The sequence below is a fragment of the Bidens hawaiensis genome, unplaced genomic scaffold (genome assembly GCF_021521415.1).
Source record: "Bidens hawaiensis isolate Kalapana, Puna unplaced genomic scaffold, B.hawaiensis_p1.1 tig00019096_1, whole genome shotgun sequence".
Classification (NCBI taxonomy): domain Eukaryota; kingdom Viridiplantae; phylum Streptophyta; class Magnoliopsida; order Asterales; family Asteraceae; genus Bidens; species Bidens hawaiensis.
Window position 1 is genome coordinate 146,849 of NW_027492903.1, and position 17,246 is coordinate 164,094.

The 17,246-nt window shown below is 33.5% G+C and overlaps 1 protein-coding gene across 1 annotated transcript; it reads left to right on the plus strand.

Annotated features, from left to right (window-relative positions):
* The first annotated feature begins 987 nt into the window (after window positions 1-987).
* On the plus strand, window positions 988-7,973 carry LOC143557730 (uncharacterized). The gene is made up of 2 exons (XM_077046735.1): window positions 988-2,606; window positions 7,553-7,973. The coding sequence occupies exon 1, from the start codon at window positions 1,525-1,527 to the stop codon at window positions 2,581-2,583; it is 1,059 nt and encodes a 352-aa protein (XP_076902850.1). The 5' UTR covers window positions 988-1,524; the 3' UTR covers window positions 2,584-2,606; window positions 7,553-7,973.
* Window positions 7,974-17,246: the final 9,273 nt, after the last annotated feature.

Below are 17,246 nucleotides of genomic sequence, written 5' to 3' on the forward strand. Positions count from 1 at the left end.
TGTTATAGATGTTCTTACAAACGGAATTCTCTAACTTTCTTGAACATGTCAAGATGTTATGCAGCATGTTTTTTTAGAGAAACAAAATTATACAAAAGAGAGATGTATATGTATTCCTAGTAAACAAAGTTATAACTAGGGGTGTCAATTTTTGACACGACCGAAACCCGACACGAAAAAAACAGGTTTTGGATCGGCAAACACGACCCGTTTAAAAAATGGGTCGGGTTCGGGTTGATCGGTTTTCTAAAAAGGTCGGGTTCGGGTTGACCTGTATAAAAACAGGTTGACCCATTAACCCGTTTAATTTTAAATATTTTAAAATTAATTTTATATTCCCTCTTTAGTTTTAAAATGTGTTAAAGAATTTAATTATTTTTCATTCCCCATATTACCTTTTAAGGTCTCATCTAAAATTCTATTTTTCGTGAACAACACTTTTAAATTCTCAACCAAAATTTTATTACCCAAAATGCATTCCTTTTATCCATTCACCGATATGCATTAACATATCGTCAAATCCATCTATATCTTAATCAACTCATATTTAAATTTCATTTGAATTTAGCAATATGGTTTTGATGTTATTGTAATTTGTATGTCAGATTATATAAATTAACTTGTTTAAAAATATGGGTTAAACAGGTTGTGTTCGGGTCGACCTGAATTTATGTGTGTGCGGGTTAGGGTTGCCATATTTGACACGAATAATAATAAGGATCGGGTTCGGGTTGTACATTGCAACTTGTCAACCTACCAACCCTCAACCTGTTAACCTACCAACCCGACACATTTGACACCCCTAGTTATAACACAACTAGAGATATATTGAATAAAATCTCAAGATTACATATATAACTTTACAAAGGTGTGCTATTTTTTAATATGAGAAGTAAACTAAAGTTACCGGTGACATTTAATTATGTATCATAAATGGTTTAGACCTTTTCATGAGTTGCTTTAAAAGCAGACACATATCATCAAAGAAACTTAAAACTTTTGATTTACTTTTTCACAAATATATAAAAAAAATTAAGATATCACAATTAATTAATTAATTAATTAATTAATTAAGGCTTTTAAAAGCATTAATTTTACATTTCTTTTCATTTTTACTAATAAATTTCTTGCATTTTACCTCTTCAATTCTTGACCCCCCTCTTATATATATAGGCTTTTCTTTTATGTAGGACACAGTATAAAGATATAAGCTTTAAACGGAGGTTCCCTTCTGACATCTCCGGCCTGCAAAACCTCATGAATGATATACATCCAACCCACAAAATTTATACATACATAAATCTGTATGTATATGTTTACACCCACTAGTGTGTGTTTTCTTGGAATGTAATCTGTTATCTATGCAAAGTACACCAACTAGTAGTACAAGAGCACATCTAGTCTGCCAATCACTTTCTCTCTCTAGATTTGCACTGTTTTATCTCTTTATTTTAGAGGGAGAGAAAGGAGGAAAGAGAGAGAGAGAGAGAGAGAGAGAGAGTGAGCAAGGTATGAAACTAGGGTATGGAGGGAGATGAAATTGAAAGACAAGTGAGTAAGTTTCAGATCAGTTGTAATGGCGGCGGTGACGGCGGTGGTGGCGGTTTTGGGCGGCTTAGCGGGTGGCCGTCGTCTCGGATAGTTAGGGTTTCTGGGGCTACTGGTGGAAAAAATAGACATAGTAAGGTTTTAACATCCAAGGGGCTGAGAGACCGCCGTATTCGGTTGTCGGTAACCACGGCGATCGAGTTTTACGACCTCCAAGACCGGCTAGGGTATGACCAACCGAGCAAGGCGATCGAGTGGTTGATTAAGGCGGCTGCCAGTTCAATCAACGAGCTTCCGTCCTTGGATCCGTCTTTTGCTGGTGACCGCCAAAACAACCACCAGCAGGTGAGAGGTGACCTGGATTTTGAAAATCCAGGTCACCAACAAAATAGTAATAGTAATAGTAATAATAATAATAATAGTAGCCAATCAGACACAAGTAAGGGTTCAGGGCTTTCGCTTTCACGGTCCGAAAACTGGATCCGAGCCCAAGAGCGTGCTCGGGATTTAACCGCGGCTAAAAAAGAAAAGGAAAAAGAAAATGTTCTTGTTGCGAACAATGTTAATTCGTCGTTCATGGATCTTCTCACTAGCGGAATCAGCACCACCAACACCAATCCGGCTATGAAATACTTTCAAATGCCACATCTTAACCTCCCTGCCCAAAACCACCACCAGCCCCACCACCCGCAACAACAATTCTCTTTCCCTCAAGAGAATTTTGCACCGGTGGTGGGTGCCGGTGGTGGGGGCGGGGAGAGTTATAACTTAAACTTCTCCATTGCATCATCATCATTATTATCATCCTCCCGTGGTGGTTTGAATAGGGGGACCCTTCAGTCCAATTTATTATCAAATTTGTCTCATCATCACCACATTCAAAGGTCGTTACATCCTGCGGATGGATCCACCTCTGCGAGTTTTCCGTTCTTCATGGCTCCTGATCAGTTTCAACCAACTGGGTATGACTCTCAACGTCTGCATCTGTATGGTGGTGGTCACTCTGATCATTACAAGGGAAAATCAAAGAACTAGCTAATTGTTAATCTGCATTTCTGGTTAGTTCTCTTATCAATTATTTTTAATTCCTTGCATTATTTCATTGACATATATATCCTACATTTATATTCTTTCTACAGTACTTTAAATTAATTACTGAAGCAGTCATATTGTCATAACTTCATAAAGATTATAAGATAAAGATTAAGATATAATCATCGTAAAGTGAAATATTGCAAGAACAAAATAATAATATTCAAATTGATTTTATTAAATAAAAAGATGCACCATTTCATTAAATAAATATGCATACAAATACTTAATAGGAAAAATTAAAATTACACCAAGATTCCCACTCCTGTTAGGAAAATTTGTCATTATTTTTTTATCTATACAAAACTTATTTTCTTTACAAATCCTTAAGTAAAATTCAGTTTTGGTTTGTTAACATGTTAATCATCCTTCTTAAAAAGATTATCTTTAATTTCTAGTATATGTACAATTGTACACACACCCATAATGGTAGATCAAGTATTGGATAAATACAAAAATGTATAAAAAGATTATTAAATTGTTTTAAAGTTTTGATTTTTTTGGATTGTGGGTGGTTTCCTTAATTTCAAGCATGTCTAGAGGAAAGGACAGGTGTTAACCACTGAGATTAAAAGAACCCACTTTCACTAAATAATCCGACAAGTTTCCTCAAATTAAATCCTTTTAAGTTTGTTTATTACCCAATGCCAATGGTGTTACACTGAAACCGAAATTAATATTCTCGAGCAATGTGAAATGGCAAGCACGCACCCCTGGCTAGGGTTTCATTCGTGGGTCCTTAATACTCATCCCTAAAAAAAATTGGAATATGAAATTAGCATGCATTTTGACACATTAACTAACTTAATGTACTATTAATTTAAATAAAATTAAAGAGTTGATTTCTAGGTTCAAATCTGTATTTGAAAGTTTGGATATTTGAAGTTTCGGATACGGATCCCAATATTAAAATGAAGATTTGAATAATACAATATGCTTGTTTCATACAAAAGTTTAAGACAAACAAAAATCAAAACATACAACTCGTCTGTTTAATACTAAATTTGAATATATAAAATAAAATTAAAACATACAACTTCGACTTGCTTATTTCATATGAAAGTTCAAGATAGAAAAAACTAAAATATAAAAGAAAAATTGTAAACTATGTTCTATTTTTGTGCTAAACTCCATATTATGTTCTTTAACTTGAATAAGTACAGTGAACACACGTTTCTAAACTTTAATACTTGTTACAGTTCTTGTCATTTCCACTAACAAACGTTAAAAATCATGTTAAGTTGGATTAAAATAACTTTTCTACCTCTGATGTGTATCTCAAAATAACCAATTAAAAAAAATAAATACATAAACTACTTTCACTTAAAATCTCAAACATATTCCACCATTCGCTCCACCGAAATCAGCTCACATTTTTCCTTGTGTAATGCAAGCAACCTGTTCAAATTCTGGTTTCCCACTCAAATCACCATCGGGTCCTCGATCACCTGGACACTATCACCATTATCAACTGATTTCGTTAGTCAAATATCTACAGCTCGTTTCGGTAAACACATGGGCATGATCGAGTTTGACCAAAATCGATTTAAGTAAAACTAGACGGAGTCGAAGTTAATAAGAAATCCTAAAAATCGAGACATGCAACACAAAAACAATATAAAAGAACTCGTAAAAAGGGGTAATTCAGTTTGAAAACCCCAAAATCAAATATGATGAACCCTCTTAAAAATCGAGACTTCCAACGGCTATGGCCCTCTCGATTTAGGGGATATAATGATTCTAGTTACTCGGCAAGGGGAAAGGATTCCCCAATGTCCCTTTCTTTTCATGGCCACATCCCACATATAATTGTTGATGTGTAGCTTTGTGGCCATATCGCATCAGCGGGTTTCATCTACATCATCTATGTTGTTGGTTATTAATACATTATTTCTTGTTCTTCATAACTGACATAATCTAGAATTTAACACAAATATAAAGAATGTAATTTTCAATTTACTCAAAAGGAGTAAACAAATAACAAAAATAGATGACATTTACGAAAAAAAAAATAAATTCTAAATATCTAATAAGTATAACTAATTTTTATAATTTATAAACAATTAGATAAAATATTTCAAATATTTGAAATACAATAATTATTTAAAGATAGCTACTCGAATCCGAATCTAAAAATAGGATATTTGACGTTTGGATATCCAAATTTTCGGCTAATTTGAGTTCCGAATTTCAAGCTTTAGTATCATTTGAATGTTCGGATTAGGATATTTTGAACATCCCACACGGCTACACCTACCATGGTTTTTTTAGGTGAAACCACAATTTAACTTTTAGCTCTTCATAAAAATCAAATGGTAACTTTTATTTTGAAAGGACAAGTAGACGTCGTAGTTTTAAGGTTGTTACACCTAAAGCTAACATGACCTATACTTAGGGTGATGGAGGCAATGCTTTGTTCTAATTGAGCTTTTTTTATACTTGTTCGGCCAAATGATGGATATTATTTAGAAGAGAGATAAGTAGGCATCGATTGTAGTTTTTATGCTGCTACAGATAAAGCTAACATGACATATACTTATTAATTACAAGCGGGGTGATAGAGGCAATACATTGTTGTATATGAGATTTTATCTATTATATGGTTGGCCAAACGGTAGATCTTATATTCAAAGGACTAGTCATAGTTTTAAGGTTGAATCACTTAAAGCTAACATGACACATGGACATATGCTTATTACAAGTCGGTGGTGGAGGAAATTTGTTGTAATTTGAGATTTATTTTGTATATTGTTGGCCAAATGGTAAATTTTATTTAGAAGGGACAAGTAGGTGCCCTCGATGACCTATACTTATTACGATCGCGAGTGATGGCGTTGATTCAATCATGATCTTATAATAATAACAAGAGTTCTTTCTTGATCTCTCTTGGTTCGAGAAAAAAAATGAGCTATTAAAGTTTGAGATTTTATTTTATACATGGCCTGACGCTGATGATGTTATAGGTTATAAATATTTTGATGTGTTTATGTAATTCAAGTTTTGGTTAGTCCTTTGGATGAGCATAATGTGTGACATATGAATATATCTTTATTAATTAACACTTACTTGAATGATCAACATAGTAGGATGCGGCTATATTCAGTAATACATGATGGTAGGCTTAAACAGATTGGTGAGAAACTTAGAAAACAAAGTTTAACCACCATTAATGCGTCTTTATGCTTACTTGTAATATAAGGACAAATAAATTAATAATATTGACCAATATATATTTTTCATGTGACGTTATGCAACGAGGATCATTAAGAACCGGGATATGATTACAACATTTTTAAGCACAGCACGAAGATAACTTTTAAACCATAAGAGCCTTCATTGAATTTTGGGTGAAGTAAACAAGATAATGGAAAAGTTAACGTAGATTAAGTTAAATATATATATCTTTACATACAAATTTAACAAAAAAACATGTGTTATATTTCTTTATGAGCTTTTGTAGTACATTCATAGTATATGTGCCTAAAAGTGAATGTAGACTGTAGTAACAGGATTATATAGGATAGGCGCTTGCACTTTGGTAGATAAAATGAAAATTAATATGATGAAGAAATATTAAACTAAAATAAATACAACTAATTGTTAATATTTCGTAAACATGTCAATGTTGAATACGGGTACTATATAATCATACTCTAATGATTGAAAAATTCAAAGTGAGCTAGAGAAGATACTTATAATATGATGAAGAAACCTTTATTTAATTGGCTACTTTTTACATATATATGTTAGATGATTGTGCAACATTTTATATGCTACTACTTATTGAGTAATATTTATCATTTAAAAGCAGTTAAATTAAAAGATAATAATTTTTTACTATTTTCTAATTTAATTCGGTTCAGCTATACTAATCTTCATAAACACGAGGGTCGTTTATTACAAAACTAGTTTTAAGTATAGAACAGTGAAAACCACATAAACATAGGCACATGTGGCTTTAATTTTTATTCATACGATGCTCCTTATTATCTCTTATGCCGTGTCTTTCATGCACTACGTTCAAGTACATAATTATGTAGTTCTCTACTTATAATTGGTTGTGTATTGAAGACACCAAAGAAGTTATTGTGAGAATTCACTAATTACCTATTTCTTGCTAGGTTTTCCTGTGACGCCTTCAATGTCGCTTAATTAAAGAAACCTTATTGGTAATTTTTTATACAAATATGTGTTTTATGCATTATATAATTCATATATTATCTTGTTAGCAATCACCTGTATGTAGACATGACTTGACAAAGTTGCACCTCTCTGAGGACATGGTCCAGGATAGAGATTCGTGGAGACGTAAGATTAAGGTTAGCGACTTCTAGGGGAAGGTACCTAGTTAGCTTAGCTTTCTATTTAGAGTCTAGTTGGCTAGCCTTGCTCATTGTTGTTTATGTATATATTTTGTTTGATGCTGCTTTTTGATTCTTATGCCATATTCTTAGTAGGTTATAGATTCCTTGCTTTTTTGATAGTTTGCTATCTATGTATTGCTAAGTGTCTTTGCTTGTAGGATGTATGTTTACTCTGATTACCTGTATGTAGCTTTATGAGCCGGGGGTCTCTCTGGAAGCAGCCTCTCTATTTTCACGGATAGAGGAAAGATTTGCCTACATCTCACCCTCCCCTGACCCTACCGATAGCGTGCTATGCGGTGGGATATAAAGGGCTTGATTGATTGATCTTGTTAGCAATCACATGAGTTGAAAGCTTTCTTTGTTGGTAGTTATAAAGTATGCAAACAACGTTAAATGAGCTTATGAGCCAACACAAACTTCCTGTGACTTGTATTTATTAAACTGGACATGATTCTTTTAATCTTCTTCATTTCGCACGCAAAAGGCGATGAAATTTTACTAGTTTGGATTTGAAGATTTGACAAGCGAATTTTGATGTGATGCAGGCAATTGTTTGGATTTATGATTTCCTATGGCGAAAAGTATGTGCTGTGTGGTGTGGTGTGCAAGTAATTGTTTTCATGAGGAATCAAGAAGGCAGACAGAACATTAATTTTCTTTTTGTTGTTCATGTGTTTTGAAATTCAAATAGTTGAGTTTTACTTTTAATCAAAACCTTTAATTAATGTATGTTGTTGAATTTCTGCATGTAAGCCATTTTTGCCCACCATTGGTACTTGAAATCTTGAGTGAATAGGAATTGGATGTGATTTATTATTACATGTAAACATGACGCAAATTTTGACATGAAATTTGTTGGTTTAGGTTTAGCCTTAACATATTCGGTTTAGACTTACATGTTTGGGTAAGCGGTGGGTTCAGCTCAACATGTGAGTAACTTTTGTATTCTTGGTCGGTGCTGGGGCTTGGAGAAGTATAAAAGATGAGCGGTAACTTTATAGAGTCTACAATATAAGGCTTGGAATATTCCTTAAGGCCTCATGTTTAAAACCTAGCTCAATTGGGGTTTCTCACGGGTTTCCTTCTTAATGGTATTCTTGGGCAATGGCGGATCTATGTACAAGGGTCCGGGTCACGGGAACCCACTGAGTTTTGGATTTTATATATAGTGTCTATATAAAATATGAGAGTGAACCCACATGTAAACTGTGGGTGAACCCATTGCCAAAGTGGAAACATAGTCTAGTGGTAACTTTCATGTCTTCCAATTGTGGGAACTCGGGTTCTATTCCCCTTCTGTGTTATATTTTCTTTTTTTTCAACTGTATAGTTAGTTAGGTTTCTATGATTCTACCCAGCTTTCTGAGTCTTTGTCCTCACATCGCAACACTAAACACAGGTCGAACCCAACACGGTACACATAACGAAACACAAACTACATAGAGTATTAGTGTAAATAAAAGCTTATTTTTTCGTCAATTGATTATATACATATTTATGTATATTCGTTGATTGCTTTTGTTCACATTCTTTTTTCAAGTGCATTTGAATGAAAGAGATCCATACAAGTCACCTTTTATGAGTTATGTGTTATGATCTTTCTTTTCTTTCTTATTCTCTACTTTTAATAGTATTAAAACAAAATAAATTAAATTTTTTTGTAGAATATCATGGGGAGAGGGTATCTTCTAGTAAATATTCACTAAAAATTGTTCTTGTTTTATGAGATTGAAATTCATTCAATATTTAAATACCAGTATGATGGTTGTAAACAAAACATATATGTTTTATAAAAGGCCATAGCTTTTTGTTCATTTTAGGCCCCTGGAATAAACGAGTCGCTTTTGTCAACTTGAACTGAACCGAAATTTTTTATATCCGGTTCTATGAAACTCGAACATCTGAAATACAGTGAACCCATTAAGAAAATTCATGGATCCACAGTGATTCGGGTATGGAGCGTCAAAATCAGTACGGACAGTTGACATCCTGTCTCAAGAGGCTCACTCGGGTATAGGACCGTTCAAAAAGCTCATGGCTCGTAGCTCGTTCGATAAAATCTTGAATAAAGCTAGATAAAAAACATGATTTGAAACGACCTGAACCGAGGCGGCTCATTTTTGTAACCGAGCAAAGCTCGGCTTGGCTCGATCTTAGGCACGTTTCACTTCGTGTTCGAGTTGAGCCGAGCTTCCTCGTTTAATTTTGAGCTCGAGTTCGAACACACGCAAGTTCGACTTGTTTACAACTCTACTTAGATAATGAAGGTTGTTCCACACGCTGTTAAAAAAAGCAACTGATGCAGTACAAAGAACGCATAATTTTTTTTATTAATTTGATTTGGTTCACACTATAATTTAGTGTTTCTTAACTTATTAAATTTTAATTAATGCACATTTTTAATTTCCTTAAATGAATAAACGACAAGTAAAATTTTAACAATTTTTTTTATCATTTAAATCGCACTTAAATAACCTGAAATTGAACCAAACCAGATACGAAATTCGGTTTATTGAATATCCTAGATTTGCATTATATATAAGTTTATTTTACTTATATTATTTTTTTAATAATATATGTGCTTCAAAATATTGGGCCAGTCTTAATGAGGGCTCACTTAAAGATGAAAAAGAAAACCAAACATGGAACCAGACCTGAAAAAAAAACTTGGAACCGGGTTTTTTCCGGGTTTTTATTACCCAAACCTAACCGTGGGGTATGAATAGGGTATGCATTTTAGTACCAAAATTCGTACTTAAAACCGGACCCGGTTTGTACCCGGTAATACCCGAAACCGGAACCACTTCCATATCTATAACCGGGTTTTTCCAATGTTTGAAACCGGGTTTTTCAAATACCCGGAAATACTTATAAAATGCCCAAAAAAAATCTCAAAAAAGTGCACCACTTAAAAATCTCAATCTATACCCGAAAATAAGGTTTTTTCAATACCTGGAATAGGGTATTCAAAATACCCGGTTATAGAATACCTAGTTATGACCGACCCGAACTAGGTGCATAGGGTATGGTTTTTATAAGTGACAATGCCCGGACCCGAACCCAGGTATGGCCATTAACCGATTTTCTAATACCCCGTCATACCCGAACCCTGTTTAATACCCGGAAGCTGGCATTAGAAAAACCCGATTTTGCACCTCTAGGCGCACTTGCCCTATATTTTGTGAAGGGGTTTTACAAATTAGAGGACGGGTTTGTTAGTGGGTGTGAGTGGAATAGAGAAAATGTTATTGTTCAACTATAAATTTGAGAAAACACTTTCCCATTATTTTCTAAATATTTTTTGAAATTGATTATGAGTGATTGAGAGAGATTATGTAATGATAAATGAGTTTTAAAGAAATCCGAATCTGTATTCGAAATATCTGAATCCGAATTTTTCAAATATTCGGGTATTCGACTAACGGATATCTGAATTTTCGAATTTGGGTTCAGATAATGATTTTGAAAATTTTTGAATAGTTCGGATATCCGATATACTTTTTTTAATTACTAAATAATAAATGTTATTAATAAATTTCGGATAATTATTGGATATTTCGGATAATTTTCAGATACTTTTTTGGTTATTTCGGATAATTTTTCGCATTTTTCGGATATCAAAAATATCTTTAAAATTTTTTTGTTAATTTTTTATAATTCTTATTTTTTTCTAGATTTTTGGATATCCAACCGGTTTCGGATTTGGATGGTGAAATCCATTATCCGAAATGTCCCGATATCCGAAATTCCGGATATCTGACTTTAAACACCCTTAGTTGTTAATAGATAAGAAAGAAAATGTTATGTTGTAAAGTTGAATTTGGGTTTACACTATTCACACTGTATAAAGTTGAATTTGGGCTTAAGTGTGTGTTTTTGAAGGTGTAGGCTATGGTGTAGAGATAGATGTAAATGGAAATGGTTAGGGTTTAAGGGGTATTTATACTCCCTTAAGCCTATGGACCTTAGGCTCATCTTTCCTTTTTAGTCCATATTTAATTCTATCTTTAAAACCTACTTAACATTCCATCTTTATTATTCTATTATTTCTTCTACTAACTCAAGTAAACTTTTCCATATTATTTTTAGAAATTTTAGGATGTTACATCTTACAAGCTTAAGATTATCATCTTCATTTTTTTAATTTTTTTGCAATTCTACATATAATTGAAATAAACCGACTATAACCGAACCAAAACCGAAAATAACTGAAATACCAAAAAAACCAAAACCGAGCGGTTTGTATATTCAAAAACTGATGACTTCGGTTTCGGTTTTGCTTAAAACCGAATCGAACCGAACCGTGCACAGCCCTAGTTGAGGATCATCAACTTTGGGTAATAGAGTAATAAAAACTAGAGTTACACCCCATGCTAATGTGTAACATCCCAAAATTTCTAAGAATAATATTTAATTTATTATTTATTCAGGATGGAAAAGTTTACTTGGGTTAGTAGAAAAAATAATAAAATAATAAAGATGTAAGGTTAAGTTGGCTTTAAAGATGGAATTAAATATGGACTAAAAAGAAAAGATGAGCCTAAGGTCTATGTGCTTAAGAAAGTATAAATACCCCTTAAACTCTAATCCTTTCCATTTCCATCCATCTCTACCCCATAGCTTACACCTTTAAAAACACACACTTCCCCAATTCCCGTTTTTAAGAAAATAGCCCACAGACACGTAGATTACCGGATATCTAACCGTCGGATCGGTCTCAAATTTTAACTGACTGTTCATGGAATATAAATGAAGAATTCCATTGATCAAATCTTCAATCAGAGATCGGGAAGTCCGGTTTTTTATCAGCAAAACCTAAACAGCAAAAATGGAGTTTTTCTGGCAACTGTTTAAGTTTTCCGACAACTGTAGCGGCAGCCTCCAGGGCGGTAGTGGGTGGCGTTGGTAGATCTCGACGAGACGATTCTATGGCCGCCTAAATCACTCATTTATGAGTTTGTTTGATATGGTTTTTGTGGGGAACAAAACCTAATAATATCTGTGAATGTAGGGAACAGACCCTAATAATATCTGCGAATGTGGGAACACACCTTAATAATATACTTAATAATATATGCGAATGTAGGGAACATACTCTAATAATATCAAAGAAGGTTATAGGACAAAATGCTCTTTAAAATGTATATGTATGGATGGAAGTATGTATGTATGTATGTATGTATGTATGTATGTATGTATGTATGTATGTATGTATGTATGTATGTATGTATGTATGTATGTATGTATGAAAGAAAGGTAATAGGCAAAGTATGAATATGTATCTCCGGATACGTATATATATGTAAGTATGTGAATGTATTGTATATTTCCTGATTAACTAGAGCTCACTCGGCTTAGCTGACTTTTAATTTGCACGCAGGTGAATAGGTTGAGGCAGCTCACTTGAATAAGGACACATGTCAATGGATTGAATACACTACATCTTGAGGAAAATGTTATGATGTTATTATGGTTTATGTTTTAATTTGAAAGACAAAATATGTTTAATTTTAAAAGATTTGAACGATTCTGTAATATATGTTTGAAGTTTATTATTCCACGAACAGTTTTAATTAACTCTGATATTTAGAACTGTGTTTGTAACATCCCAAAATTTCGACCCAGTTTTAACAATTAATAAAGTTGAAGGATCAAAAATATACTCTTAAAAACAAGAAATGGTAAAAAATTTTCAAGATAAATAATAGGAAAATAAGGAAATAAATATATAAGGTAAGTCATCCCACATGAAGGAAATAAGAAAAAGAAACTCCATTCCACATGCAAGGATGTAAGAAAGCAGAAGCATTCCACTTGGGTATAAATAAGAAAAATAGAATCTATCCCACATGGAAAGTGGTAAAGTAATGGAAGCACTTTATAAAGAAGAAAGTTTCCATAGTTATATTCTTTTATGCTAAGCATACATCTAGTGGTCCTAGCGGAGGGTGTAGAGCACCCGACGCGCACGCGAACGCGCGAGAACGACGGCGACGGCAAAGGGCGTTGGGCGCAATGTGGTGCTTTGATGGCGCACTTTGCACTTTGCTCTCCTCGCTGCGAGCCGATTGAGAGACGCCTTATTGTTTTCGGAAAATGGAAACGAGACCAGGAAATGACAAGATTTAAAAGTGCAGGGACTAAAAAGAATTTCTGAAAACTTAACCTCATCGCGATACACGATGGAGGTAAGTCTAGGGATCGCGTTTCGCGATCTGACGTCGGCAACACGTGACACGTGTCGAGCCACGTGTCAACACGTGGCAGTGTGACAGACCACGTGTCACTACGTGGTGTGACCTCATAAAAGGAGGCGTCGCGATACACGATACCGTTAAAGTAGAGCCCATCGCGTATCGCGATGGGACCCAAAATTAGCTATAAAAGGGAGGGCACGGCTCATTTCTCCCACACACCAAATTACTCTCTCTATAATATTCTCTCTCTACATCGTTTTGCGTGCATAGTCTCGTAGTACGTGCCAAGCTTCGAAGTTCTGACAGTTTAGCCTCGATACGCGTATAGAGTAGAAGTGCTGCTCGATAAGTTTTAAATATCTAACTCCGAATACCCGTGTAAGGTAGGGGTTCTTTCTAAGTTATTATTGTATTATTATAAATGGCTTAGACTATAGTCGGGGTTATAGCCCGAACCTTGATTACAATTAAGCATAATACAACTTTCCTTTAAGCAAAGGTTATAGTCAAAATATTGTTTCTTCTTAATTAAGAAACGTAAGCATGTACATACAAAGGGTATAGTCAAAATAGTATTTATTTATGATTAAGAAATATAATATTTATACAAGAGGTCATACTTAAGAAATTAATGTTTCTTCTTGAAGAAGAAACTCGGTGTAAATGTTTCTTCCTAAAGAAGAAACAAACATATAATTGTTAAATAAAGAAAGTGACTAAAGGTCCAAGTGTTTTATATAAACAAATGATTTTATCAAGGTTAAAGCAATACACAACAGATTAAGGTCTGAAGCCTGATCAATGATCTAGTTATTTATACAAAGGTTATTCTCGTACTATAGGTCCGCGGTAACAAATCAAAAGTAGAATCAGAAAACAGGAATCAGTATCAGAAACTGATTATAAACAGAGAAGGTGAATACGCCCTAAACTTTTACAAACTCTTTTAGAGTCAGAATGTTTGCATATGATTTACGAATCCTTAAAACTTCGTGTTACAATAATAAGAAACAGACACTCTAATTAAAAGTATACATGTTTTTGGATCCATTCATACATGGTGACTTGGCATTTTCTCGAGGCCATGCAAATAATCAACATGTCTCCGGAAGCTTTATGAGAAATGATTTGTGTATATAATTAATTGTACATGTACTTAGGGTAATTTAATCCCAATTGAGTTGGGTGCCTAATGAGTAGTCACAAAGGTGTTATTGTTAGTTACACAAAGGTATTGAAAAGATTTTACAACAGAGTCAGCATCATTCACCAGCTGTGTGCTGGCGTATTTTCTAACTATTTTACAGGAAAAACAGAGAGATTAGAATATATAAGCAAGATATGATAGAATATTGGAGATATAGTCATTAGATGCTATCTGTTGGCTCAGATATTTTATATTAAAATATTATAAAGAAGTATGTTTTCTAAAGAAAGATATTTAAAATATCAAACGGGTATTTAAACCCAATTTTCCAAATATAATAATATTTTATTCAAGACTTCCGCTGAAAAGAATATATTTTCTTAAATAAAGCTTTGTAAATATTAAATAGGTATTTTAACCCAATATTTTATAAATGAATATTTATATTAAAGACTTCCGCTAAAACAGACCTGCAACTCAGATGAATTTACAAAATAGGTTCCAACTATTAGTCACACGCCTAGGCCCTAAGTCAGGGTGTGACAGGTTGGTATCAGAGCCATCAATCTTAGCGAATTAGGTATTTAATTATACCTAGGCTTTGATTAGGGATAAGTTTCAAAAATTTATTATACAAATATTGGTTTAAGCAACTTAGATACTTGATTGAAAGTATCCAAATTACAATCATTAAATAATTAATTGTTGAAGATAAGATATGGCCATACGGATAAGATAGGAGCGTCTTTCTATCCTTAATTTAGCCTCGCATGGATGTCTGATCGTCAATCTAGTGATGGATCATTTTAGCCTCCATCAGGTAAAGGAAAAGGATTCATGGGAACAGCTTTACTCCCAATACCTATATCTAGTGATGAAAAGTCATACCAAACATCAATGGAGGAAGATTCAGATTCATTTGATTCTAACTTTCCACTAGCATATATTATTCCAAATCAAAATATGCAAGGAGCAGGATCAAGTAGATCCAAGAATCCAATAATATCAAAGGGGAAATAAGTAATGACTTATCCGGAAGAATATTCTCAGGGACAGGAATATTTTAATTTTCTGGCAACTCAAGATCCTTACTTTGCTCACACTCAAAATGAAGGTCTACAAACAAGTTACAAATCCTTAGAAGGAATGTATCACATTGAGGATAGATAAAACTCAATATGAAATTGATGTTACCGAACTAGCAGAAACAATGCTCCCGAAGGAAATGGAGATGAAAGAAAAGGAAAAAGAAAAGGAGACAAACAAAAACAAAGACAGTAAGATTAAAAAATTAGTTATACGCTGGAAGAAATAGAACCTTAGTAATTATAAAGAGTATAGTTGTAATAAATAATGAGTACTCTTGTAATTACAATAATATGAATAAAAGATATGCTTTTAAATTCCTCAAATATTAGACTTATCTTTTAAAATTTATTGTAGTATGTCAAGAAAAGAAAGCGCGAATTCTCACAACAGTCCTCCCAAGAAAACTGGAAATGAAGAAAACGTTAACAATGAAAATAAAGTTAATGAAATTCCCGCCCAATATGGGGATGAAATTCAAAAGATGATTAAGGAAGCTATGGATCCAGTTCTTGACGCAATCAAGGACATCTCTACAAGTCAAATTCAACCAAAGTATAACAAGAGAAGTCGAAGTAAGTATGTTCATTCAAGAAAGGAAGAGGCTCATGATAGCTCTACATCTGACAATAATTCAAAACGAAAGAAATTAAAAATCCAAAAATGATGTAGTTTTAAGAACTTCAAGGCCTACAATCCTAAAGAATTTTATGGAGACACGAATGCTATAGCCGCCATGAGATGGCTAGAAGAATAAGAATCAATCATCATCATAAGAAAATGCACTGGTGAGGAAGCTATCCGGTATTCTTCACAAATGTTCAAGGGAGAAGCTATTGAATGGTGGAACACCCTGATTCAAAATAAGGGTCGAGAAACAATGTATAATTTAAGTTGGGAAACATTCAAAAGTCTCGTATTAAAGAAATTTTGTCCAATTCATGAAATGGATAGAATTCAAACTCAGTTATGGAATCACAAGGTTGGTGGTACAAATCTTATGGAATATAACACTAAATTCCTAGAATACTGTTGACTGGTTCCACATCTAGTAACTCCAGAATATAATAAAGTAACTCGTTATATATATGGGTTACCAAGAGAAATAAGAGACATGGTATGATCTAATATGCCACAAACAGTTGATTCGGCTATGGAATTGGTCGGATGCTTAATCAACAATATGATAAGAAATCAAGAGGAGGAAAAGAAGAAAGACAAAGAAACCAAGAAACCTAAAGATTTTGAGAAGTTAGAAAAAGAAGAACGTACTCCCAAGTCAGCTTGTAAGACTTGTGGAAGAAAACATACTAGAAGATGTCGATTAGAAAATACAAATAATTGTGCATACTGCAAGAGAGCAGGACACACAGTAGAAGAATGCCGCAAGAAGTTTGGAGTATGTTTTACATGTGGAAAACGGGCCACTTTAAGGCTGAATGCCCGAAAAGAAAAGCTAATCAAGACTAATGATTGACAAGATCATATCAAAGAAATGTTAGATAAATTAGTTAACTTTTCTACATTAAGTGTAACTCGTTTTCAAAACGAGGAGTTTTGTAAATCAAAGAAGGGTATTTAATTCCCTATATTTTAAATGAAATATTAGCATACAGATCGTGTTAATACACAAGAATGCTTATATTCATTATCTCTAAAGGATAATCAGAGTTTCAAACACTGAAAAGTTTTTTTTTTAAACTTAGAACTAATAACACGTTGAAATAACGTATCATCTTGAAGGATGACTAGAAAGAAATGATACGTCAAACGTTAGAAATATTTAAATATACGAGGACTGTATGTTAA

What these genes read in the sequence shown, in the direction of transcription:
- LOC143557730 (XM_077046735.1), top strand. Translation starts at nt 1,525, where the DNA reads ATGGAGGGAGATGAAATTGAAAGACAAGTGAGTAAGTTTCAGATCAGT.